At 38.1% G+C, this 27,170-nt stretch overlaps 1 protein-coding gene and 1 pseudogene across 3 annotated transcripts in view; one reads left to right on the forward strand and one right to left on the reverse strand.

Annotated features, from left to right (window-relative positions):
- The first annotated feature begins 2,081 nt into the window (after positions 1-2,081).
- On the forward strand, positions 2,082-5,379 carry LOC311614800 (DALR anticodon-binding domain-containing protein 3-like; annotated as a pseudogene). Its single transcript has 2 exons — positions 2,082-2,093; positions 4,230-5,379. The product of its transcript is annotated as a DALR anticodon-binding domain-containing protein 3-like (transcript).
- A 3,785-nt stretch (positions 5,380-9,164) lies between these two features.
- The window catches only part of WDR44 (WD repeat domain 44), a 95,017-nt gene continuing 77,011 nt past the window's right edge, over positions 9,165-27,170 (reverse strand). For both annotated transcript variants that reach the window (XM_084870360.1, XM_084870361.1), the window contains 8 exons: positions 24,058-24,171; positions 20,350-20,472; positions 16,330-16,521; positions 15,670-15,771; positions 15,343-15,458; positions 13,031-13,158; positions 12,508-12,630; positions 9,165-10,218 (listed from right to left, as the gene is read on the reverse strand). In XM_084870360.1, coding sequence (XP_084726486.1) covers positions 10,124-10,218; positions 12,508-12,630; positions 13,031-13,158; positions 15,343-15,458; positions 15,670-15,771; positions 16,330-16,521; positions 20,350-20,472; positions 24,058-24,171 — 993 coding nt within the window. In that variant the 3' untranslated portion in view covers positions 9,165-10,123. The remainder of the gene's footprint in view (positions 10,219-12,507; positions 12,631-13,030; positions 13,159-15,342; positions 15,459-15,669; positions 15,772-16,329; positions 16,522-20,349; positions 20,473-24,057; positions 24,172-27,170) is intronic.

Genomic DNA, 27,170 nt, shown 5'->3' on the forward strand with positions numbered 1-27,170 from the left:
AATGCTTCCATGTAATTGTTTACATTAATAAGCTTAAAATAAATGTTCCCTAATGGTGATGCATGCAAGCTTGGCTGACTGAACCCAGAGTCTATATGGTTTATTCCTTTGATTTACTGAATGTCCATGTGAGAGTAAAAATCGAACAAAGGAAGCCACACAATTTCCAAATTCTCTTCTATTGTTCTAACCTTTTTTTTCACATTGTACTGTATACTGCAGCAGACTCAATTCAGATTGAGCATTTGTTGAGCACCTCATACTACCCTGTTTCTCCAAAAATAAGACAGTGTCTTATATTAATTTTTCTCCCAAAGTTGAGCTAGGTCTTATTTTCAGGGGATGTCTTATCTTTCCATGCGCTAGGTCTAATTTTCGGAGGATGTCTTATTTTCGGGGAAACACAGTAGTAAATGCAAAGCCCTGTGATCAGCTGTCATACACATTCTATGGGTCAATCAATAATAATCAACAGTGAAGTGAATCTCTTCTGTATTCTGTATCTATTTCATCTTCATTCTCGGAGGGCGGGAGTGTTTGAAGCTTTCCACCACCTTCCACTCTTGCCACCTGTGTCAATCCCAACTGCTAAGGCCTCTGCAGTTTATCAGAGCTCCTCCTTCCTTACACTTCAGGGTTTGCTCTTGCCACACACACCTTCATTAAAAGCAAGTGTGCCTTTATTTTTTGCTCCCCACCCCAGACTCATCTTTTAGAAGACTCCTGATTCTCTGACTTACCAAAGCAAGATTCAATTTAAGTTCTATTTTAATGGTTAAAGCTCACTCATACTTAACATTTTAAGAAAATAATTATGATTTGCACTGTTTAAGTAAACACTTGTTTTGTAAATAATTTAGATTAGTTTCATGGTTCACTAAAATATGTGAAATCTGTTTGGGGGTTCAGCAGATTAATACAGTTCATTCTTGCTTTTTGGTTCCCTCTCTGGTCTAGTCCCAGGAGAAGCAAAGTACTACTATCTACTGCAATATTCCTCCCTACTGTCCACAACTAGGGATGGTGAAAATCTAAGGTCTTTGTTCTCATAGCAATTTTAAGTTAAGCTTTTTGTCTTCTTATCCAGGTAATGAATAGTATGCACTGTAATGTTTTAACTGTTGAGTACCACCTAGAGGAGACAATATTTACTGATCCAGCTGATGAATGTATTTGGGGAAATGCTTCTCAATATTCTGATTTGGGGCAAGGTCAGTAGTAATTAGAAATTCTAAGGGTGGAATTCAGTCACCGAGTGTGCCATTCTGATACCACAGGTCAGAAGTTATGTCAGCATGAACATAAAGATATTAACAGGACAAAAGCCTGATCTGTTCTGGCAGTTGGGTGATAGGCCTGGCCCTATTAGGGTTTCTAGTTGCCATGGGCCCAATATAGTGTCAGGAGCAGGTGATGTTTCTGCAATGTAGCTTAGGGATGCTCTGACTTAGGACCACTAGTGCCTGCTCTGGCAGTTTTGTTATTGTTGGAGTTGGGCTGTGAATTACCAGTTTATTATCATCAACCTTGAACATACTACAGGTAAGTAACCTTGGCATAGCCTTTAACAGTGATATAGCTAGGAATACCCTACACAAAAAAGTGAGGTCTGTGGAGATTGTTTGGGGTCTTCCTAGCTCCCATATCTATTTCTCTTTCTTCCTTAATGGCACCTTCCAACATTTTCCATGCCCTATTTTTCTTTATACTCAACTATTAAAATACTGGAGGCCTGGTGTATGAATTAGTGCATGGGTGGGATCTGGCTGGCCTGCCCCGATTGGGGGCCGATTGCAGGCCGGGCTGGCTCGGGGGAGGGGCCATGAGAGGTTGGGGAGGGGTTTATTGGGGCCCTTGATTGGGCCAGTTGGCCACTGCAGTGCGTGTCATAGCAACTGGTCATTCCAGTCACTTGGCTTTTATATAATAGATGCTAAGTGATAAGGAAAATGAACCAATACCAGTTTAACTAGTTATTCTTTCCCAAGGTGAAAAACTTTCAAGATTCAAACAAATGAAACTATGGAAGTATAAAAAAGGAAGAGTTGGTACATCTGGGTGTGGTGGTTGGCCTTATAGACATGTGGGGAAAGGTGAGTGAGCCAACTCTGTTACTCAAACCCTTTCTCCTGGGAGTCAATTCTATTGCCAGGAATCTCATCTCTGGAAGTGAGCTCCCGGGGTTGACTTCAACAGAGTTCACATGACTATGACTTTGCAGGGCACATAAACTACGAGTGTTTTCCAAATCACAAGTCCTCTATATCTGTTGAATGAATAAATGAATAAGAAATTGAGTAAATCTTTAGCTACAATGCCTCAGAAGAAATGCTGACAAGCATATGGACCATTAGAATTAGAAGAAATCTTAAATCTAAATTAAACACTGATGTTTGTGAAGTGAGTGAAATCTCAGTGCAGCAACAGGACAGAACTGTAAAACTGCTTTAGGATAGTGCTAAGCATCTGAAAGCAAGCCAGAAAGCTGCCTACTGAAGAATGTCATTGCTTATTTACTAAATAAGTATGGCTATGTACATTATCAAATCCCAATAAATTTTATTAGAAGGGTAATTTTAAGTGAATGTATTAAAAAGGTAATGTAAGGAAAATAAATGAAAAGGTAATGTGAGTGGGGAGAAAAGGCGCTGATTTAAGTAATTATGGAAAAATATTTGACTGGAAACTATGACACCAAAGACAAAGAACATAAACACTGTACTCTAGTTGGCAAAGTTGTTTCTCAGTTAGGTACCAGTTCAATTCTGAAACTGCCGAATATGCTATGCTGGGATTGAACAAATAAGTAAACAGATTATAAATGGTGGGAGTCAGGTTTCTACTATTGGAGGTTACTGATAAGCAAGAAGAGGAAGCTAGAATGAACCACGTGTTAATGGCTAGAGTTAGTGACATTAGCACCTCCAATTTAATATATAGTTACATAGAAATATTTACAGATACATATATACAGAGATTAACATACAGCCCTCGCTGGTGTTTCTAAATGGTTAGAGTTTCAGCCTGCGAACCGAAGGGTAGAGGGTTCGATTCCTGGTCAAGGGCACATACCTGGGTTCTGGGTTTGCTTCCAGGCCCTGGTCAGGGCATGTGCAGGAGGCAACCAATCGAAGTATCTCTTACATCAATGTTTCCCTCTCCTCCTCCCTCCCTTTTACTTTCTCCCAATGGAAAAAATATCCTTGGTGAGGATTAACAAAAACAAAACAAAACAAAACAAAACAAAACAAAATAGAGATTAACAAATATGGATGTTCTTGCTCTCTCAGCTAAGAGAGCCAAAGAGAAGTGACACCTGGATGTTCTTGCTCTCTCAGCTAAGAGAGCCAAAGAGAAGTGACACCTCAGTAGCAACAAGTACACATGGTTTCTAGTACCATTCTCCAATAAAGGAACCAGAGCTAAACGGCAGATTCTAGGGCTGGGGCAGGAAATATATAAGATGAGCCTGGAATATGTTGAAGTGACAGAAAAAGTAAGGAAGTGCTAAAAAATGAGGGCATGTCAAAGGGATATAAAAGAACTCCCAATGGCTATGGCTGGAATAAGTTGAATAACAAAATAAATGCAGTTTTGGATTTATAACTCCAAGTATAAAATAAATACCCCTAAGTCCATGTTGACATAAATGAATTTAAAAATATATGAGGGAGAAGAGACTTGTCTTCTGTATAAAACAATCCCAAATAAGTTATATAGATATTTGCTCCTCAAGGAGGTGGGCCTTAACTCTTCCCTACCGCTTGAGTTTCAGTTAGTGATTCATTTACAATGAGGAGATTTGTGTAAAAGGATAAAAAATTATTTTATAGTGGAGAAACCTGACAAATACTACCTCAGCCAGGTGATGTCAAGTTGATTGATGTGATGGAATGAAAAGTGCAATTCGCCTCTGTGGTCTTCCCCCTAAACGTCCAGAATCCTGGTCTAATCATGAAAAACAAAAACAAACAAACAAAAACAGCAGACAAACTCAAATTGAGGGATATTAAAAAAAAAAAAAATACCTGAAACTGTCTAGGTCCGTGGTCGGCAAACTGCGGCTCGCGAGCCACATGCGGCTCTTTGGCCCCTTGAGTGTGGCTCTTCCACAAAATACCATGGCCTGGGAGAGTCTATTTTGAAGAAGTGGCGTTAGAAGTTTAAGTTTTAAAAATGTGGCTCTCCAGGGCGGACAGGCCGGGTGCTCAGACTAAGCGGCGCCCTAGATCCGAAGGGTGAGGGTGCGCCTGGTGCCCGCTGTGCGGGACCCGCACTTGTCCGCCTTCCTGCAGCAGCTGCGGGTGGACTGGCCCGTGGCCTCAGAGCAGGCCTCGGCCGAAGCCCAGCGGAGCCGCGCTCTGGCGGAGGTCACCGCGGCCGGGGACCCGGAGCTCTGCCCGCCGGTGTCCTGGGCGGTGTGTGCCTGAAGGAGCTGGCGGGGGCGCGCAGCCGGCTGTGACACCTGCTCGCCCAGCTGGCGGACCTGTAGGCGGCCGCGCAGCCCCGGTCTGAGGACGCCTCCCCGGGCCTGGTCAGTAGCTGAGCCGCCTGTGGCCTGGGCGAGGCGGAGCCCGGTCCGGTGGTGACTGCCTTCCCGCAGGCTCCCCGCCCCGGCGCCGCGGACAGCTGCGGCGGTGCACGTGGGGAGCGCTGAGGAGGAGGCCCAGCAGCAGCAGCTGGACCTGCTTTGGCGGGAGCTGGCCGAGCGGGCGCCTCTCACGCAGGCTCCGGCTGGCACAGGTGCGCGCGGCCTCGGCTCTGAAGCACGGCAAGGACCTGGCACAAGACCCAGCCTGGACAGAAACCTTCAGCGTTCTCTCTGCGGCTACCATCAAGTTTGAGATGCTCAGCAAGGCCCCGCAGGGTCAGCGCGGCGTGGAACAAGGTCTGTACCCCACTTTCCCGCCTGTGAGCAGCCTGGACTTCTCTCTGCTCCGTGAGGAGGGCGAGTGGCTGCTGCTCTTCAACAGCGTCCTCCCCTTCCCAGCCCTGCTGAGCCGGACCGCAGCCCTGGACGGGGCCCGCACAGACATGGTGTGCAGGTTCCTGGTGCAGCTCAGCATGGACTTCAGCTCTTACTATAACCGGGTGCACGTCCTGGGGGAGCCTTGACCACACCTGTTTGGTCAGATGTTGGCCCGGCTGCAACTCCTGCGGGCTGTGCAGGAAGTGCTCCACAGGTGCCTGGCCACGCTGGGCCTCCCCCCACTGAGCTGCCTCTGAGGCCGCACACGTGCCGGTGCCTGGTGTTCACCGGTCGTCACCACCTGAGACCTCGTTGGCTGGCCATGTGGAGACTAATAAACCTACCAAGCTCTGTTCTGTGAAAATAAATAATAAATAAATAAATAAATAAAATAAAATAAAAATTTGGCTCTCAAAAGAAATTTCAATCGTTGTACTGTTGATGTTTGGCTCTGTTGACTAATGAGTTTGCTGACCACTGGTCTAGGTCATCAAAGGCATGGGAAATCCAAGAAACTGGCGTAGCTAAGAATTGCCTAAGGAGACCTGATGAGCACATGTAATGTCATATCCTGGATGGGATCCCAGAACAGAAAAAACATTAGGTACAAACTAGTGAGATCCGAATAAAAGATGGTATTAGGTAATAGTATTATACCAATGGTTGTTTCTTGATGTGAAAATGTTACAATAGGGGGAAGTGGTGCTGGTGATGTGAACTCCTTGAAAACTTTTGTGAAAATCTAAAACAATTCTAAAAAAAATTATTTAAATTAAGAAAGCATAATCTGCAATACTTTCAACAATAAAAATACATTTAAAAAAGAAAGCATAATGTGCTTACGTGCAATATGGGATTCTGGAGTGGATTTCAGAACTGAAAAAGGACACTAGTGGAAAAACTGGTGCAATGTGAATAAAGTCTGGAGTTTACTTAGTAATGTACTAGTGTTGGTTTCTTAGTTTGATGAACGTACCATGGTAATGTAAGAATTAACATTAGTGAAAACTGGGTAAGGAGTATGTGGTAATTCTATATTGTCTTTGCAATTTTTCTGTAAATCCAGTTATTTCAAAGTTAAGAAAAAATAAAAAAATACCTTTATTGTTGAAAGTATTACAAAGTGCCTCCCTTTCCCCCCATTAATCCCTTATATCCCACTCCACCCCCCACCCCTGCCTTCCCTCTGAGATTCCTCAGTTTGTTCCATGGTTCTATGTCTCTAGATTTATTTTGTTCTTTAGATTCCACATGACTGAGATCATGTGATACTTGTTTTTCTCTGATTGGCTTATTTCACTTAGAATAATGCTCTCCAGGTTTATTTTTAAACATGTAATGGAAGGTAGCCGGATGTACAAGCTGCTTGGACCACCCCAGATAACCTACATGATGGCATTTGGTTTGTTTGGGACTCTGCAGTGGCTCTCTCCCCTCATCTTAATACCACCCCCCGGATCTGCTGTATCGATCTGAATGTATTTCATGTGCATGAATCTACACCAGAACAGTGGCTGTGGTTAAAGAGGGTTGCCTGGGTTCCCCAGGAAACTAGATTACTCAAATTTAGAGAACAAAACAAAATGAAATTTGTCAAGCTTCAGAAATGAAGGCAATAGGAGTGCAGTTGAGGAGAGTCAGTTAAACAAGAGCTCAAAACAGAAAACAAGATTTTGGAGGAAATAAGACAATGGTTTTAGGCTGGGAAGAGGGCAGGCGTCATGGGGAAATGTTGACAGGGAGGGTGCTCCATTTTCTCTGCCTTACTTATGACTTACTTATAAACTTTTACCCATATTACCCTTGCTACTTGCAATATTAGATGAACAAAGATTGGCTTTAGAATCAAGTGTCTGCCATGAGTTACTAGGAAGGGTAGAGCAGATAGGGGTTAGGGCAAGAAGGGGCATTTCTAAGGCCACAGCCAAAAGACAGTTCCAAGCCTCTTATTTCTGTGGCCATCTTCTCCACCAGACTATAAGCTGCTTCTGGGATAGTGAAGTGGCCTTATTCTTCTCTAGTTCCAGCAGTGCTCTGTACATAGTAGGTGTTCAATAAACATCTGCTTAATAAATAAGGCAGGATGCTAGAAACCAGTGAAGTTGGAAATGTTTTTCTCTTGAAAACTTATGGGGAAATAGTATTAATAAATTCCCCAAATGTCTTTAACTTGAATCCCCACAATAATGAAGGTACTTAAAAATGTTCTGATAATTTGATTTTTTCACATCACTGATAAAGATCTGGCCTTTGACTCTCAAATATGGAATTATTGGGGTAGACATATTTATGTTTAACATATTTCAAAGAATAAAAAAGTTACTGCCCAGCTGTATAATTTGAGGACCAAAGAAAATGGTATGCTAAATTATGCTGAGTCATTCATATTTCATTTCTAATTGAGGTAAATAGACAGAAAAACACACACACTATGATTCTTTGAAGAAATTTTAATGAAATGTGGTTTTAAACTTTTTCATTTAGCACAGTGGTTCTCAGCCTTCCACACCAAGTCAATGATGAAATTTTAACCAAAGGAGAAATTGGAAAACAAGGCAATATGGTTACTTTTTTCAAAACCTAGGTTTATTCACTTTAATAAACCATTTCTTATTCTAAGATGGTAAAATTGCGCTTGACTTCCTTTTTAGTACTCAAGTGTTCTCTCCTTTATGAAGAAGTGAAAGCAGATGGTGGCAGGTTAAAAAGTGTTGAGTTGGCAAAAAATTGTCAGTGCCCTGTGTCAATCCCTAAAATGCTATTTGTTCACGAAATCCTAATGTCTAGAAAGTGCTTACACACACACACACACACACACACACCATCTAGTAGGGCACTGAAGGATTCAGAAGAGGCAGTTAAAAATGTATGTTTGTTGAGTTCAACCATTGTGTAGGCACTAAACTTATACATACACAATTTCTCAGTAAATCTTTACAATTTCAGTTAGGTATTTTTAACCCTTTGCACTCCGCTGTCCCCTCTCAGGGGACATCGGAATTCTAGCATATCACTCGGATGTCCCCTCTCAGGGGACATTGCAGTTTATTAGTGATTACGGGGAATTGAGTTATTTCAATGCACGTTTCCGCCACAAAGTAGCGTCGAGTAGCTGGTAGCCAATGTCCAGAATGGTTCGGAGTGCAAAGGGTTAAATTACAGTTAAGTAAATGGAAATTAATGTAGGATAAATAGCTTGCCCAAGGAATGTGCTAATAGAGGGAACCAAATCAAGTTTATATGATTCTAGAATCTGTGCTCTTTTCTAGAATACCACATCATTTATTATAGTGAGTCTCTCTAATACTCATTTTTGGGAAGAATATTGTTTAGTTTTTCTTTGTATACAACTTGACGCTACCTTTCAACTTCACTTTCTGACTTGTAACTTTGTACTGTATTTATATAGTGATGACAAACACTTTAAGACTCATCTTAAAAGTGTAGTATTATTCTCTTAAGCTGGCATCCTAATTATTTTTTGCTTTTTTGTTCAAGAAACCACATAAAATCCATCTGGAAATAGTCATCTGGCAACATCCCAGTTATCTGCAGTTGAAATGACCAGCACCACAGCAGACTACAAGTCCTCCTCAGGAAGAAGTCAGGGAAAGCTGAGCTGCCTCAAAGACCTATGGACATCAAGTTCTTTGAAACACTAGACCAATCCAGACCATGAGACCAAAAAAAAAAAAAAAAAGGACTGGTTAGAAAGCCAATGACATAACTACTCCATCTGTTGGATAAAGTACAGAAGAGTGAGCAGACAGATGGGAACAGGGAGTGAGGAGAGTGGAGAGGAGGGGAAAAAGTGAATATAACTGACAAGAGGAAGAACTCAGCACAGGGGTAAAACCTAGACAAACAATATTCAATTAGAACTAGAAAATCCAGACCACTCCAAGACCATGCTGATTAACAAGGATATGATCATGGCTCCCCAGCTTCTTGCTTACATACTGCAAACAAATGTAGTAAAAACATTTAAGCATATAGATAAACTCAGTGATGTTAATTTTAGAACCAGAATTAAATTTTCTTTTTTTCTCAGAGGTATGTAGCTAATGCAGTATAATTTAGGGGTTTAAAATATGGCCTTCTGCTTGCTAAAAATCAAATTACAAAACAAGACTTTGTCTTGCATTTCTCAAATTATCAATGTCATCTGAAAATAAAGTCACATTTTTAGCAAGTGTTGGCAACCAACTTTTAATAAACTATTTAATTTTCAGAAACATATGCTAACCATCAATGACATGATTAGGGTACCATTGCCCCAGATGTTATTTCATTGGTACATTATATCAATATTTACAAAGGCTTTCAAGTTCAATAACACAAAACAAAACAGCTTAGTTTTTAAAACTACAATGTTTTAAAAAAATGTAAACAGTTCGATTTTACATTATTGTAAAAAAGAAGACTCACTCCTTAATGCGGCTTACTTTTTTTTTAAGTGAGCAAAGCCTGGTGCTCATGGATAAAGAATGAAAAAAATTCTTTACATAGAAACATTGTGCTCCAGTGTGGCAAAAAAATTATATATATATACGTACAAAGAAAAGAATCGTTAAGTCCACAATTTAGACCACAAATAAAATCTTGTCTCCAAATTGAGAAATTTATAAAAACCATTTACACATGGTTGTTGACCTACTGAAAACCTATATAACATTTTAAAACAATAACTCAGTCAAAAGATACCACTTTTCTTAAAAATTAAATCTTGTGCAAAAGAAATTGTTTAAGCTAGAAATAAGACTCCTTCCCCAGTAAGAGGCCAAAAGAGCCATTGAAATAATTTAACTTTGTTAAGATTTAGTGCATGTAACCAAAAGGCACACACATGGGATTAATATATTAATATATTTTCATGCAAAAACCTGTGCATGTTCACAATTATATAACAAAAACACAAATATAACAAATGTAAAGCCTAATATTTGGCAATGTTATTCTAGCCACATTCCTTTCTAGTCTATCAGTCCAGGATTTACTAGATCATTAACACTGCCTCTCAAAAAATATATTATATTTGAACATCTTCCAACAAAAATTAAAAAAAAGGATGTTAGCCTAAAACACTATAATCTTTTTTCAATTCTGATACATATAGAAAGTTACTGATGTGTTTATTTAAATGGCATTTTCAAATTAAGATACATTTTTCTTTTTGTTAATAAATACTTTGATTGCTCCAGTGAAGTCAGCAGAGAGAAGAACTTCTGTATTATCTGTCTTCATAATACCTTAAAAACATAAAAAAATATTTTAATTGACTTAAAGGGATTATTAAGTCTGCTGTTAACAATTGTCACATGCCCATGACCTTTGGGGTAGAAGATCCTCTCTCTGCCTCTTCCATCTCTCTTTCCTGGCTCAATCCTGTAATCCTTTCCCTCCTGTTCCACTCCTCTCTGTGGTTCACTTCCACTTACTGGGTCTTTCCCTGACTTAGGTAGATTACAGTCCCTTGGGGCCTGGAGGCCTGTATTTACTCCCAGGTAGCCCAGGCCTCTAACTTGTCTAATGCGTCATTTTGTGGCAGGAGACTAGAGTGCTGGCTGGGAAGTCTATTGCTAACAGGGTTCTCTAATGAGGTTGATGGCAAGGTTTATTACACAGCAGAACACACTGCCATGATATGAAGTACATTTGTGAATGCTGACAGTACCTTTTCCCTTTACAGTCCATAATGAAGAGCTATGTAACTAGTGATGATGAATGGGAAAAATGCGTACCTCTTATATTACCTGCTATATTTAACAAACAAAATTCAGTGTAAACTAATTCTATTATGCATATACAATATTTGTGGATTTAAGGACTGGATAGTAAGGAAGAAAATAATACAAACTTTAACTGGAAAGCTGTGTACAGGATAAGTTAGACAAAATGGTTTCACTCAGATTTGCTAAGAACATATCCTAAGCCTTTGAACATTCCTTCCTATCCTTGAGACATATCTCAAAGTAGTGCTATGCAGCAGGAGCAGCAGCAAAGGACTTAGGGATATGAGAAAGGCTAGAGAAAAAAATAATTCATTATATACAATAATAATGAAGATTATAATGGTAATGTTGACATGCCAGGCTTTTACTAGGAACTTTATATACGTTATTTTCAACTCTTACCACAACTTTGTAAACTGAGTATTTTTACCATTTTACACACGAGGAAAACTGAAGCTTACATTGCCAAATATATCGGGAATAAAGAGAGAGTAATCCGATATGATTTATCATATCATACCCTGGGTTTAAGAATTTATTCTTAGAATATACCTAGACAGTTACAAACAACATACACAAATCTAACCATGATCCATTAAACGTTGTGTCTCTTTACAAAGAAGTTCAAAGAACAGTACTTTTCATTTTTTCTCAAATTGTCTTAAAAGCTAGAATTTTCTGGGAAATGTGTAGGGGAGATGTATAGATTGTCAAAAGATAACTGGGGAAAAAGAAAAGGGAAAAAAAACAACACCCAAATGACTCATTAGATTAAAAAAATAAAATGAAAAGAAATATTTCCAAACAGGCACTTAGTAAAGATTTAATAATTCTGAGTCATTTTATTTTTAGATCCTATAATTTAAAAGAGTTCTAGACTGAAGTTCAGCTTTACTATCAATTTTTTTCTTAACAGACAGAAAAAAATAGTATATTTAGTATAGTGTACAGGGCCAATAACACCATAGGAGAAATAACTTTTAAGCATTCCAATACTTTTAGAAGCACCTTTTGTACACTGTATTGCTGTGGCTTTACAACTTTCTAAAAGGCCTGGTTGTAGTCTCTAAAGTGAGAAAACACATTTACTGACCTCTTCTGGTGATTTTAATAAAAACTTCTTTTCATTAACAACTGGTCCAAATTTACATGGTTTTATACTCTTAAGGACCACTTTTTACATAATTTGCACTCAATATTACATGATGGCTTCCTTTTACTTCCTAATCTGAGTGTTTTATTTAGCTAGAATTAGTACTTGTTCTGAAAGCATATGCTAAAAATGGCAAGAAATTACAGGCTTGTAAATAGCTACCTAAGAGAAACTATAAATTTGTGGCAAGTAGAAAAAAAACACTGCTTTCATTTTGGTTTAATTCATTTATTCAGCAAATGTTTATTAAGCAGCTACCATATACAGGCAAGCACTGTGCTAGGCACTGGCACAACAACAAATAAGATATATAAAGTCTGTGTCCTCACAGAAATTAGTCCAGTAGAAGAAAACAATACATTTTATATTTATATGTTTTTGTTTACGTTTCTCCAAGGAGAATAGCTGCCCATAGAAGAAATTAAGAACTTTCAAATTTTCATTTTTAATTCCCGGGTGATTTTAAAAAGAAGTAAAACTTGCAATAACTCTGTTACTGAAATGTTCAGAAATAGGTATCTTACAATCATTATGTTGTAAACAAAAAATGTTCTTCACAGTTATGAAAACTTCACAATGCACAATATTAGGTCAATTAGGATACAAAATGTTGGTTAGATAAAAAGTAGGACAAGTACAATATGAGTACCTACCAGAAGTTACGGTATCTAAAACTTCAGCATCTTCACTTTCTGACTTTTCAGATTGCACATCCCAAGACAACATTAAAGTTGGGTTAGGGGCAAAGATGGCCGATGTAACAACTGCATTATGTGCTGGGGGAAATAAAATTACTTCAGGATAACTAATAAATCCAATTCTAAACATCAAGACAGAGAATAAAATATGCAAAAATACAATAGTGTATGTTTCATGAAAATATCTTTTAAAACTAACATATAAGTAACTAAGAACTATTTTAAACCCAAATATATTTTCTAAAAGAAAATACCATACATAAGTTCTGAGAGTCCATGACTTCTCAAATTTTACAAATGTATAAATTCTTCTTTGGCATGGAAATATCCAACAAAGGCAAATACAAAGCAAAAGCACGTATATCAGCCTCTTTGAAATAATGTCTATACAAAGTTGCTTCTAGTACATCTGCACTTCAAATTTATTCACTTGAACTTTATTCACTTATAAAAGACACAAAAGTAGGCATTTACTTACCTTTAATACCTTCCCAAAAGTCATTACGATCTCTCCTGACTGAAGCAAACTTGCTTAGGTCGTGGTAAGTACTCCAGATATAAACATACTTATCTTCTGAGCCACTAACGAGGTAACTAAAATCATGGCTACATTTGGAGAAGAAAGAGAAACAAACACCTCAGTAAGTTTTTTAGGCTTCCCTCTATCAGAACTTCCTACTTTAAAACACCTAAGAAAACACCCAGAAGAATTTTGTTGAACTATAGACTCCTATTCTTGCTCTAGAGGTTATGACAAGTATAGGTTTGATATGGGGGCCAGAAGCAGTAGTATGCATCAAAGCTCTACGTTACTGTGCTACTGGCTAACCCACACTAGGAGGAAAGTCTCAAAACATGAAAGAGAGAACCAGAGTATTTTACCAATTAACTTATTGGGTAATTACAATATTCCCCTTTTCCACAGAGGATATATTCCAAGACCTTCTGCGATTGCCTGAAACCACACATAATACCAAACCCTATATATCCTTTATTTTTCCTGTACATATGGTCATGCACCAAATAACAATGTCTTGGTCAATGATGGGCCTCATATACCACAGTGGTCTCATAGATTATAATGGAGTGGAAGATTTCCTATCACCTAATGACATCACAGCGATTGAAGTGTCTTAGTTCAATACATTACTCACGTGTTTGTGATGTTAGTATAAAGAAACCAACTGTCCTGCCAGTCATATAAAAGTATAGTACATACAATTATATACAGTTCCTAATACTTGATAGTGATGATAAACGTTACTGAGTTATTATTTACTATACTATACATTATAACATAATTTTAAGAGTGTACTCTTTCTACTTATAAAAAAAAGTTTGCTGTGAAACAGTATGCCATGTTACACTGGTAGCAGCTTCTTATATTTTGAGTTTATGGAGTTTCTTGATTACATCATTTTCTTGTGGACTTGATTTAATATCATGTTTTATAAATTTAGTGTAGCCTAAGAGTGCAGCATTTCTAAAGTCTACAGTAATGTCCTAGGCCTTCACATTCACTTACCACTCACTCATTGACTTACCCAGAGCAACTTTCAGTCCTGCAAGCGCCATTCATGGTAAGTGCCTATACAGGTACAGCATTTTTAAATCTTTTACACCATATTTTTACTGTACCATTTCTATGTTTAGATACACAAATACTTACCACTGTGTTATAATTGCTTACAGTATCCAGTACAGTAACATGCTGTACAGGTTTGTGGCCCAGGGACGATAGGTTATACCATATGGCCTAGTTGTGTACTGGCTATATCATCTAGGTTTGTGTAAGTGAACTCAACAATGTTCCACAACAAGAAAATTGCCTAACAACACATTTCTGAGAATATATCCCCATTGTTAAGCAGTGCATGACTACAGATACCTATGATATAGTTTAATTTATAAACTAGGCATAGTAAAAGATAAACAACAATAGTAAAATAGAACAATTGTAACAACATACTGTAATAAATTATGTGAATGTGATCTTGAAATGTTATGTGTATACACACATGGATATGCTGAGCAAAGAAATGATTCATATTTTTAGTGGGAAGGCACAAGATTTTATGATGTTACCCTGAATGGTTCACAATTTAAAACTTATGAATTGTTTATTTCTGTAATTTTCCTTTTAATATTTTTGGACTATGGCTCACCATGGGTACCTAAAACTGTGGAAAGCAAAACCGTGGCTAAAGGGGGGGCTACTGTATCTGGTAATTACAGAAGCAAGAAGAACTTCTAAGAAAAGGACTAAAAGAAAGAGAGTTAAAAAGAGGCAGGTAATTCATAGAGTCTTCAGAGCCCTAAGAGTTCAAATGATAGTGATATATAAAGCTGTAAATATAGGACACTGTATTTCAAGCTGTTAAAAGTTTTATTAGCTTCTGTACCTAAAAGGATCAAGATCATAGTGGGGTGGGTAGTAAACTACCTCTAAAAAAACCACAAAAAAACACATAAAGTACAAAAGCACAAATTCTAGAGCTAGGAGTCTTTTAATCCTGGCTCTGCACCGACAAGTGCTGACTTTAGGCAAATTACTTAATTTACTGGGTTTTGGTTTCTTCATCTGTAGAATGGGGGCAATTCTAACTCTAAACACCATACAGGTGGATTGTAAGTATTGTATGATGATGACATGAGATACCAGTTGTAAAAGTGCAAAGAAACTAAAAACGTAATATGTAATATAGACATAAGGCCTAGTAGATCAATGGAAAACAGGAATGTGGGAGAAATGTTCTGATCTCTTTTGGGAATTTCTCATTGCCAATTTACCTGAAACTTGCTTTGATCTGGCTGCTGCTGTTGACATAACCCTTATACTTCATGGAAAGTGACAAATCTCTAAGATCATATAGTCTGATTCTGGAGTCATTTGAGGTTACCAGTATCTAAAAATAAATCAAGGGAAAAGTTAAATGTATAATCTTTTAATCTAAGGTATGCTATAATTTATAAAAAGGGTGTCTATACATACACAACTAGAAAAAGCAGTATCCCATAAGAAAGGGAATATATTCTTAGCCAAGATATTAAGAACTAACTTTCAGGAACCTATACATATTGATAGTATGGAGAGATATGGTTTTGAATACTTAGTACCTTATTTTCTCCTGGTAAAGGCTCAATGCCAGTAATTTTTCTTCCAACCTTGTTGCGTCCTCTGGTAGATCGGACATGTATTTGTGTGTGGTATTTCAAATGCTAAAAAGAAATCACATATTTAAAAGATCAGAAATAGAAGGAACCTCAAAGGTCATCTGAAAACTCACAGACATGGTAATATTTGCCCCAATCCTATATAATAAATAAAACCCTAATATGTAAATTGACTGAATGGCAGAACGACCAGTCACTATGACATACACTGACCACTAGGGGGCAGATGGTCAATGCAGGAGATGTCCCCTGGTGGTCAATGCGCTCCCACAGGGGGAGTGCCGCTCAGCCAGAAGCCAGGCTCATGTCTGGCAAGCGCAGCGGCAGTGATGGGAGCCTTTCCTGCCTCCACAGCAGTGCTAAGGACCCCTTGGGGTATGTCTGCCTGCTGGCTTAGGCCCGGGGAGAGGTCCCGGACTGAGAGAGGGTGCAGGCCGGGCTGAGGGATAATCCCCGCCCCCAGGTCACAAATGTTGTGCACCAGACCTCTAGTTTACAGATAAGGCAGTTAAAATGCAGAGGGGATACAATAACTTATTCAAAACCATAAAAGTATTTTACTAAGAGTTCAATTACATAATTTACATAAGATAGTCCTTTTACCTCTGTATCATAGAAAATGCACCTGCCATCATATGTCCCAATCACTGCATATTTGCCATTCTGACAGAAATTTGCAGCTGTGATCAATTTTGTTTGACCATCTACTTCATTCCACAAAGCCACTTTTTTGTCAGGTATGTTCCAAAGGCGGAGCTTTCCATCCAATGACCCACTCAGAAAATACCTGTCATCCTAAAAATGTGACAAAATTTTAGAAAGCTTTCATTCTACCACATCAAGATAACTCATTAAATCAATACATTAACTCTATTAGAAATGTTTAAAATATGTAGATCTCATTTAAAAACTATTACATGCAGGAGGCAGTTAATCTCTCTCATCATTGATGTTTCTCTCTCTCTCCCTCTCCCTTCCTCTCTGAAATCAATAAAAATATATTAAAAAGTAACAACAATGAGAAAACACAGTATTGCCCTGGACAGAGTGGCTCAGTTGGTTGGAGTACCATTTTGTACACCAAAAGGTTGCAGGTTTGATTCCTTGTTGAGGTGTACAGGGGAGGCAACCGATCAATGTTTCTCACATTGATGTTTTTCTCTCTCTCTAAAGAAAAAAAGAAAAAAGAAAACACAGTATTTCATTTTAGAGAAATGACATTGTGATCACTTCATCATATCCTTAAACTGCTTTTCTGAAAGTATGGATATTAATAGGTAATATGTTAACATGTATATTGTGTAGAAGGGTTCTGTGATCAAATTTGGAAAATTCTGGGTTACAGAAAATTAAACAAGATTCTCAGTTCCAAAAGAGGGATAAAGTAGGTAGCATTTTCCAGCTTATTTAATCAAAGACGTTTTTTGTGGAGAGTTGGTATAGGGTCAGGATAAGAATATTTAGCAGGGCTAGTACCTTCAAGAAACATGCTTTGGGAAAAACTATCCTATAATGATACATTTGCCCATAGCCTTCTCTGTGACACATGTTAACAACTGGATAAAAGAGTAATGCCCCACAGAACCAGCCAATTTTTGGTACTCCAATACCATATCACCAGAGAATCACTTCACTAATCAAATTTTCAATCAAATTCTTAGTTTTAAACCAGGGGTTTTCAATTGGGGGTACTATGGCCCCATAGGGAACATATAGCAGTATCTTCAAACATTTTTTAAAGATATGTTTTTATTGACTCCAGAGAGAGAGAGGAAGGGAGAGGAAGATGGGGAAAGAGAGAGAGAAACATCAATCAGCACCTAATTCACACACCATGATAGGGGATTGAGTCCACACACTGGGCATGAGCGCTAACTGGGAATTGAGCCAGTGACCCTTCAATGCATGGGACAACACTCAACCCACTGAACCATACCGACCAGGGCTGAAGCCATTTTTGATGGTCACAACCTGGGGGTGGGTGGGGTGCTACTGACATCTAGTTCGTAGAGGCCAGGAATGCTGCTAAACATCCTAGAATGCTAAAACAGCCTTCCCTCCAGCTAAAACAAAGAACTATCCAGCTCAAACTGTCAACAGTGCCAAGGCTGAAAAATCCTGCTCTAAAATAAAACCAGTCATATCATTAAGATGACCTAATTTTTGGTAACATAAGAATTAAAGATAGCCCTAGCCTGTGTGGTTCAGTTGGTTGGAGGGTCATCCTGTACACCAAAAGGTGGCGGGTTCAGGTCCTGGTCAGGGCACCAGGTGGGAGGCAACCAATCAATCTTTCTCCTCTCTCTCTCTCTCTCTCTCTCTCTCTCTCTCTCTCTCTCTCTCTCTCTCTCTCCCCCCTCCCCACTCCCTCGCTACCTCTCTCCCCTTCCCCCGTCCTTCTCTCTCCCTATCTCCCTCTATAACAATTGGGATGCCAAAACAAGAAACAGATTCTCTTCTTCCCTCAAGATTATTTCTTCTTACTCACCTCTGAAGCCTGTTAAGGATAATCTACACAGGTTGGTTATTTTATGGCTATGGTATAGTAGGCTTGACTCAATGTCTACCAGTAGAAAAGCTTGGCCTTATTTTCAGATTTTTATTTACATACATACATATGTGTATATGTGCATATGTACCTCCATTTTGCTATTTCTTTTACAACTTCACTGTCTTCCTTCCAGATAACATTTAATAGAGTTATACTTCCTAAGAAAATGTCAATATCACCTCATTCTTCTCTAGAGCCTCCTAGAAACTCTCTAGGTCAGTAAACTCTTTAGAAATAGGGCTTTTCAGTTTTTAAAATAAAAAAATAAAAGTATAGAAAAATTACCAACTAAATAGAAACTTTAGTAATAATGTACTACATACAGTGGTGCCTCACACAATGAACTTAATTCGTTCCAGGAGCAAGTTTGTTATGCGAAAAGCTCGTTATGTGAAACGCGTGTTCCCATAACAATACATGTTAAAAAAAATAATTCGTTCTGTAGCATAAAATATGCTAAGATGACATAAAAAAAGATAAATTTTTTGTCATTATTTTTATTTATATACATCTAAAAACATAATTTTTAAAAAAAAAACACACATTTTTTTAATTTTAAGACAGACTAAGTAGAGTCTACCGAATCTTGCACATCTTCATCCATTTTCTGCTTTTTGGCCGATGGTTTCATGAAAAACCTGTCCAAAGTTCGCTGTGCGAGGCGTTCTTTATGCGAGGCACCACTGTAGTTAACCTCTCTCTTTCCACTGCTACATTATAATTAAAGTAGAGGTACAGGAAAGGATTTTGCTCACAGTTGCTGAGAGGGGTAAATCCACCCTTTTATTGCAATATTGGACGACAGGTGGGGGTGTTATTTGAAAGAAGCCTCAATATGCTTGACGGTTATAACTGATAAGATATTTACTTAGACTTAACATTTTTAATTTCCAAAGTTCTTAACTAAATCTTTTAAGGGTTCAGAATTATTACAGCCTATGTTATAAGCTTGTCCATGGAGGGAAACTATATTGAGGGAAACAAAATAGTCACTCTTCTCTCTTAATCTGGGGAAAAGGAGAAAGAAATGTGAATATAATTGAAACATTTCATTAAAAAGACAACAGTATGATCTTGGAAGGTGTGACTGAGTTAGCTAAAGCACCATCTTAGCATCATCCTCAGCACCAAAGGGTTGTAGGTTCAATTCTCGGTTAGGGCACATAAACGGGTTGTGAGTTTAATCCATGGTGGGGGTGTGCATGAAATGCAACAGATTGACGTTTCTTTTCTCCCTCTCCCTTCCTCTCTCTCTAGAATAAATGAAAAACATATCCTTAGGAGAAGATTAAGAGAAAAAAAAAAGACAACAGAGTGGTGATGGCCAGAGAAAGAGAGTGCTGCTTGGGTAAAAGGGGGGGAATGAGGGACAACTGTAACAGTGTCAACAATAAAAATACAGTAAAAAACAACAGATGCTTAACATCCTATATAATAAAAGCCTAATATGCTAAGTACCTGGTTGTCCAACCAATCAAAGTGTAATATGCTAATGATATGCTAAGGCTGCTCAACCACTTGCTATGAAGTGCACTGAACACCAGGGATGAAGACAGCAGGTTGACTAGTTGCTATGATGTGCACTGACCACTAGGGGGCAGACACTCCAATTGGTAGGTTAGCTTGCTGCTGGGATCCTGCCGATTGGGCCTGAGCGAGATGGGCCGGACATGCCCTGGAGCCCTCCCCTGTTCCCTCCCTGGCTGGACAACCTCCTGCATCCTTCCCTGGCCCCAATCGTGCACTGGTGGGGTCCCTCGGCCTCGCCTGTACCCTCTTGCAATCTGGGACCCTTGGAGGGATGTTGGAGAGCAGGTTTTGGTCCGATCCCCCAGGCCAGGCCAAGGGACCCCATTGGTGCATGAATTCGTGCACCAGGCCTCTAGTGTAGAGATAAGGATGTGATTGGAAATTTAATCATTCATCAACAAAGGAGAGGGAAAGTAATCATACATCAACTAGGGTCAGTTTAAGTCCTCCGTTTAATTCACCTAGTTAGTGAAGTAGAATCAACATATGACTTCCCTCATCTTCCTTAAAGTATAACAAAAACTGTATAAACAATTACTTACTCTTGGATGAAAAGCTATGGCAGTAACAAAATCTATATGCTGAAAACAGCAAAGGCATTCTCTTCTGGAAATATGCCATAACCTAACTGTTTTATCCATCGAAGAAGAGAGCAGAAAGTAGTTCTACGGAAAAATTGCGAATGATTATTTTATTGCCATATGAGAAAAACTACATATACAATAAAAATGAACTTTTAGTTTGTATGTGCCACAATAGTTTTGTTATTAGTATTCTTATACACAGCAGCAGATATAACAAAAGATTATTTAATTCATTTGGAAGATGCCATTTTTTTGAAATAGTTAAATATCATATTTCTTAGAGTCTAAGATTTTTTTTCACATTACCTATTCTGGAATTATATTGAAACTTAGCTAGGACTATAAGGCATCTACTCATTTAATTATCACTTCATTCAGTTACTTTCACATTGACAACACAGATGAATTTTAACTTACATAGATTCCCTGTCATTTAAAATGCCTTAAAAAATATTACCCTATAATGCAGCATGGAAATGAAAAGTTACTGTGTATCTGTCACACTGTAGGCAAGAAAATTAGAGAATAGAAATTGTCAAATCTTTTAGAATAGGTCACAGAATTTTTAAAGCTAGAAGAGGTTAACATAATTGATTTAGGCATTGTGAAGGCCCATCATCCAGGAACCAAACATCTATCTGTCAAAGACTTCCAACTATCAGAGCTCTTTAATTTCTAAACACAAGCTATTTAAGAGGAGAACAAGTTATACTGAATGTGAAAACCACATTGAGATCCTAATATTCTTTGGTTTACATAAAAGTGCTAAAGAAATTGAAGTAATGATGACAGTTAATGAGTACTTACAGTGTGCTGAACATTGTTCTAAGCACTATAATGCAACCCTACAAAGTAGTTATATGATTATCCTCTTTTACAAAGGAGAACACTGAGGCAAAGAGGTTAAATAATTTGTATACACAACTTCTCAGTGGCAGAGTGGGTAGTCTGGCTCTAACCACTACACTATTCTGTAGAGTGCTTGAGTAGAACACACGTTATGGAAAACTACCAGGTGCTTTGTCACTTATTTAAAGCAATGAAATAATCTTACATCTTTAAATGTAGAAAGACTAAGCATAAATATTGATTTGGATATGTAAATGTATTGATACATATATGCTCTTTGGGCTAGTTTATAAGGTATACATTCTATGTGGTTTACCTACTTTCATATTGATGGTGTATATTGAAAAAAAAAAAACCCACACCCTTTAAAACATAAAAAAAAACCCAGAAAACAAACAATAGAAAAAAAACCCCAGAATTTTGAAAGATTTATAATAACTTTAAAAATATAATAACAGCCCCAGCTGGTGTGGGTCAGTTGGCTGGGCATTGTCCCATGTACTGAAAGGTTGCTGGTACCATTCCTGGTCATGGCACATGTCTGGGTTGTGGGCTCCATCCCTGGTAGAGGGGGCATGCAAGAGGCAATGGATTGATGTTTCACTCTCACATCTGTTTCTATCCCCTCTCTCTCAAAAATCAAATTTAAAAGTCTTAAAAAATCTAATAACAATTATTTTTAATTTCAAGATCTACTTAGTTCCAGTAAAGTTTTGAAGAGTATGCGCAGTTTATGTTATTTCCTATTAATAACAACTATATAAAAACTGAACTTATATGCCCTAGCTGGTTCCTCAGTGGTTAGTGTCAGCCCGAGGACTGAAGGGTCTTGGGTTTGATTCCAGTCAAGGGCACATATCTAGATTGTAGACTTGATCCCCGGCTCTGTTTGGGGCGTGCGCAGGAGGCAACCCAATTGATGTCTCTCTCTCACATCGATGTTTCTCTGTCTCTTTCCTCCTTTCTACTCTCTCTAAAAGTCAATGGAAAGGAGGAAAGAGACAGAGAAACAACAACAACAACAAAACAATAAAAGCAAAAACAAAACAATAACAAAAAACTATGGACCTTTGTTCACTAAAACTAACTTTATTCAATGCTTGCAATAGTCTATTGCTTGAGGTATATGAAAATATAAAGACAACCCTAGAAGTGAAGATGCTAAAGACATGTTAAGATTAGCTCTAATATGCCAAGAGATTTCTGTTCAATAAGTACTTATTGAATAAGTAAAGTTAAGTAATTTTCTTAAACTAAGTATAATCTTGGGAGTAAAAGAAATTAGATTTACATCTAAGTTGTAACCACAACTAATTTTGTGACCTTAGATAGGTCAGAGGCCAAGTCTTCTAATCTACAAAATGAACTACTGTGTATCTCACAGAGTTATCATTATAAAGACTAATAAGGTAATTATTGTTACCTGGTACAAAATAAGTCTTCAATAAGAAGAAAACCCACTGTAAACACCAATTATACTAGATACTGAAGAAAAACAATAGTAAAATAAGATCTGGTTCCTATTCTTGAGGGGCTTAGAATCTAGTTAAGTAAAAAAGAAAGTTTACTCGCCTTCCCCCACAATTGTGTGAGTCAATTCCTTAAAATAAATCTCCTTATGTATGCACATGCTCTTGGTTGTATTACTCTGGAGAACCCTGACTGATACAGAGGTCAATGCAGAATTAGTATCTCCCAGTTAGTGTGACATTCCAGGAAAAAATATTTCTTTGCTTTAATGAAGTAAAATGAGTGCAAGATTCCTGATTATGTGCTTTGTAATTTTTGCTCCAGATGAATATGATTATCAGATTAAGAACAGTTTAGATTTCCATCTGCTGACAACTCAGCCAGATTTCACACAGGGTAGGGAAGGGGTACAAAGTCACAATTAGAGTCCAGTTTAAAACCAGACGACAAGGTGAGGCCTCTTGTTCCAGGAGGTTAGAGAAAGATATTACAACTGATGGGTTATGAAAAGTATCCAGATATCTAAAGTATGGCAGGGGCAGCAATTCATAAATGGTGTGCTTCGAAGCTGGAGCTCAGAGAAAGCCCGACTAGTCAATATATATAAGTATTATCTTTGTGGGACATGAGGTTCTCTTGACATATTTAAAATATATGGACATCACTTGTATCCCTGAAAGCATTTTGTTAACTCAGTTGACTTTTCTTCATGTAAGGTTTTTAAATATTATACCCTTCTGAATTTTTAATATTTTTGATTCTGATTACTGACAAATTTCAATACAAATAAAATCAAAGCTATCATGCAAAATTCAAAGGCTGTTTCCTGCTTCAAAGAACTTAAATCAAATTTAAAATCTCTCTTTAAATGTTCACAAAACTGCAAAAATATTGGTAAATGGCAAAACAGAACCTCTACTTCTGGAATAATTTTGTTCTAAGAGGGAAAAAAATCACATAACTAAGATTTATCATTGATTCATGGAATATAACTGTTAAAACTAAATTAATAATTTCACAAATGTGGTAGATTAGCCCAAAGCAGGCTTGATTAGATAGATCAGACTTCACCTTTATAGTTGAAGTCATATCCATTTTGCTGAGGATACTTTGCAAAATTATAAGAGCAAAAAGATACAGTATATAAACAGGTCCAAATAGAAGTGTCAAGTAATAGAAACACTTTCTTATGAGCCTAATGTGAGATCATTTTTAAATTAAATTAATTTGTACATAGAGCCCACACAGTATATATAAACATTTAAATACTTGACAGTGAGACAATCATAGAAATAAAGCATTTGTTTTATCCTATAGTCATAGTTACACAGAATAAAAATTTCCTACTTTCGACCATGAAAGATCAAGGAGATCAGCAGTATGTCCTTTATATTTGCAAAATGGCCGTTGTCGAAAAGGTGCATTTTTATCATCAGGGTCTTCGTCAGTTCCACTGCATACCTATTTAGACAAAGACAAATGTTAAAACCAGCAAAAGAAAAGCTTCCCACTCTATCTGTTCTCTCATCATTTTATATGGTGCTTGATTGAAATCTTGATTCACCAAAAGCAAACCACCATTTATGCTGAATCTGTTATCATTTCTTTACCTCCTTGACCTATCGATAACAAATAACAAACCAGGATCATTAACTTAAGAACGTCGTGCTATCATAATCTTTTCCCTCCCTAACAGAGTCTGTACTTTGTCCTTTTCTGAGCAGCTGTTACTTCATGGGAGGTAGGAGCCAGCACCAAAGGGTGATCATGATCAGTTTAAGGTAATCAAGACAAACTTATCCCTTCCCAGTGATGACAGGTTTAGGAATGGGCACATACTACAATTTTCATCCTTAGACATAAGTGAAAATTTATTGTGGAAGGAGTAGGAGGGGGCTCTAAAATGATTTTCTCGTTCTTAAAAACGACATATTAAAAGACATCTTCCTTTTCTCTGCCTCCAAACATTGTTATTTGCATAGGACACCTGAGAGTGTAGTAACCACTGGGAGGTCTATGAAGGAAAACAACCCGAGAGAACAGATAAAGAATAGCAAAGCAGGAAGATGGTAGGACCCTGTGACCCTGATGATACTACTGGGCTGCTGAATTAGCCACCCCTGGTACCGTCTTACCTCCAGACTTGCTTCCCCATTGTTTAAGCCATTTTCAGTTGGATTTCTGTTATTTGAAGTCAAAAGCATCCTGACAGAGGTAGGTGAATAATGATGCCATTCTTTTGTGCAGTGAATTTAGTTTACAACATGCTTTTATATTCATTATTTGAATGAATCCTAACAACTCTAAGAGTTGGGTATTAACATTATGAAGATAGAGAGATTGAGATAAAAATCAAGGCTCAAAGAGGTTAAAATAATATATTAAAGGTAACATGGCCACCTGCAAACAGCAGAACCAAAGCAGAAATATAGTGATTTAACATCAAGTTCAGAGGTTGTTCTTTAAATGTTTTAAAGTAGGATTCACCAACTGGTGGTCTGTGGACCACTGGTGATCCGTGAGATCCGAAAGATTGGCGACCACTGTTTAAGAGGATGTTAGCATGAGCATAAATATGGAGTGTTAGCTAAGCCTTGAATATTTAGGAAAGGATAGGTAGGATGATGAGGATGGAGGAAAAAAATGTGGAGATATAGTAGGGGATTAGGGTAGAAAGGTACTTTGAGACCAGATCATAAAGAGCCTTAAATTTGTGGCTTAGAAAGTTAGGCATTCTTTTTTTTAATTTAAAAAAATTAATTTGAGGGGGGGGAGAATGGAGGGGAGGAGAGAAGAGGGGGAGAAGAGAGGAGAGAGGGAGGGAGGGAGGGAGGGAGGGAGAGAGAGAGAGAGAGAGAGAGAGAGAGAGAGAGAGAGAGAGAGAGAGGAACCTATTTGTTATTCCACCCATTCATACATTCATTGGTTGATTCTTGCATTCTTGCATGTGCTTTGACTGGGGATTAAACCTACAACCTTGGCATATCAGGACGATACTCTAACCAACTGAGCTACCTGGCTAGGGTAAAAGTTCAGACATTCTAATGCAGTGGAGAAAAAACACAAGGTTCTGGAAATAAAAACTAGCATGATCTGACTGGTGCTTTAGAAAGAGAATGCTATTGTATAACAGATCATTTGAAGAAAGAAAACGGAGGCAAGAAGAGCAGTCAGTAAGTTTAAGAAAGAATAATGAGGGTTTGACCGTGGTGTGAAAGGACTGTTAGCCGGACCATCACCACCACCACAAACTCCTGATTACAAATGGCAGCTCTGAGTAAAGTCTCCTAAATTTAGAACAACAACAACAAAAAAGAATAATGAGAGCTTGAACTAGGATAGTGGGCATGGGGATATATTAAAAACTACCAATATTATTTGTCTAAAACTTTACAGTTAATAAATGCCTATAGCTACTTCCCCTAATTTTGCTGCTAGCCCAGGAAAAAATTGCTGGAAGACATAAAATTAAACAGGCTTGCCTAATTAACATCAAATTCATCCTTTGCTTTAATAATAATTTACATTTCATTAACTCCTTAACATATTTCCTTTAGCAATGATTCCAGATACCTTTTTCCCCCTCCATAAATATCCATTTTCTTCTCCCTATACTCTACATTCCCCCCCCCAAATACTTAATGTTTTTCAGATTATAAAGTAATATATGCTCAGTGTAGAAAATTCAGAAAAAAGCCAGAAAGTAGGAAAATTAAAACTAAAACCACCTTATGATCTAACATTTTGATAATTTTCATTCTTCCTTTTATTATACTACTAGAGGCCAGATGCATGAAATTTATGCAAGAATAGGCCTTCCTTCCCCTGGCTGCCGGCCCAGGCTTTCCACTGACACCCGGGACACAACCTTCTCCCCAGCTGCTGGCCCCCAGGACCTGGGATTCCCTTGCAGAGGGAGGCCCCGCCCACCCACCACAGCCTGCGGGTCAGGGGCCTGGGCCCTCCCTCTTTGGGGCAATCATGGAGCCCCCTGATTGATCACCCCACCAGCCAGTGGTCTGGGCCTCCCTCTGCGGGGTGATTATGGGGTGATGGCTGGGCTCCCAACCAACTGCACTGCACCTGCCTTAGCTGGCCTGGTGCCAGTGGGTGTCATAGCATGTTCCCGGATGGTCATTCCACTGTTTGACTGTTTGATCAATTTGCATATTATGCCTTAATTATATAGGATGAGTGTTTTCTATATTCCACTCTTAGAAAACATGTATTAGCTACATATGAATGCACCAGAACTTAATCGTTCTCCAATACGTTGGTCATTTAGACATTTCCTTTTTTTTTTTTTTTTACTAATATAAAAAGCAATTCATTGAACAATCTGGAACATGAATCTTTATTCCTCTTTGATTAAAAAAAAAAAAACACCCTAATATACATAGTCAAAGGTTTAAACTGGAGACTTTTATTTATAGCATATTCTGTTATCTGTTTTAATAAAA

The sequence above is a fragment of the Pipistrellus hanaki genome (assembly GCF_964339955.1).
Source record: "Pipistrellus hanaki genome assembly, chromosome: X".
Taxonomy (NCBI): domain Eukaryota; kingdom Metazoa; phylum Chordata; class Mammalia; order Chiroptera; family Vespertilionidae; genus Pipistrellus; species Pipistrellus hanaki.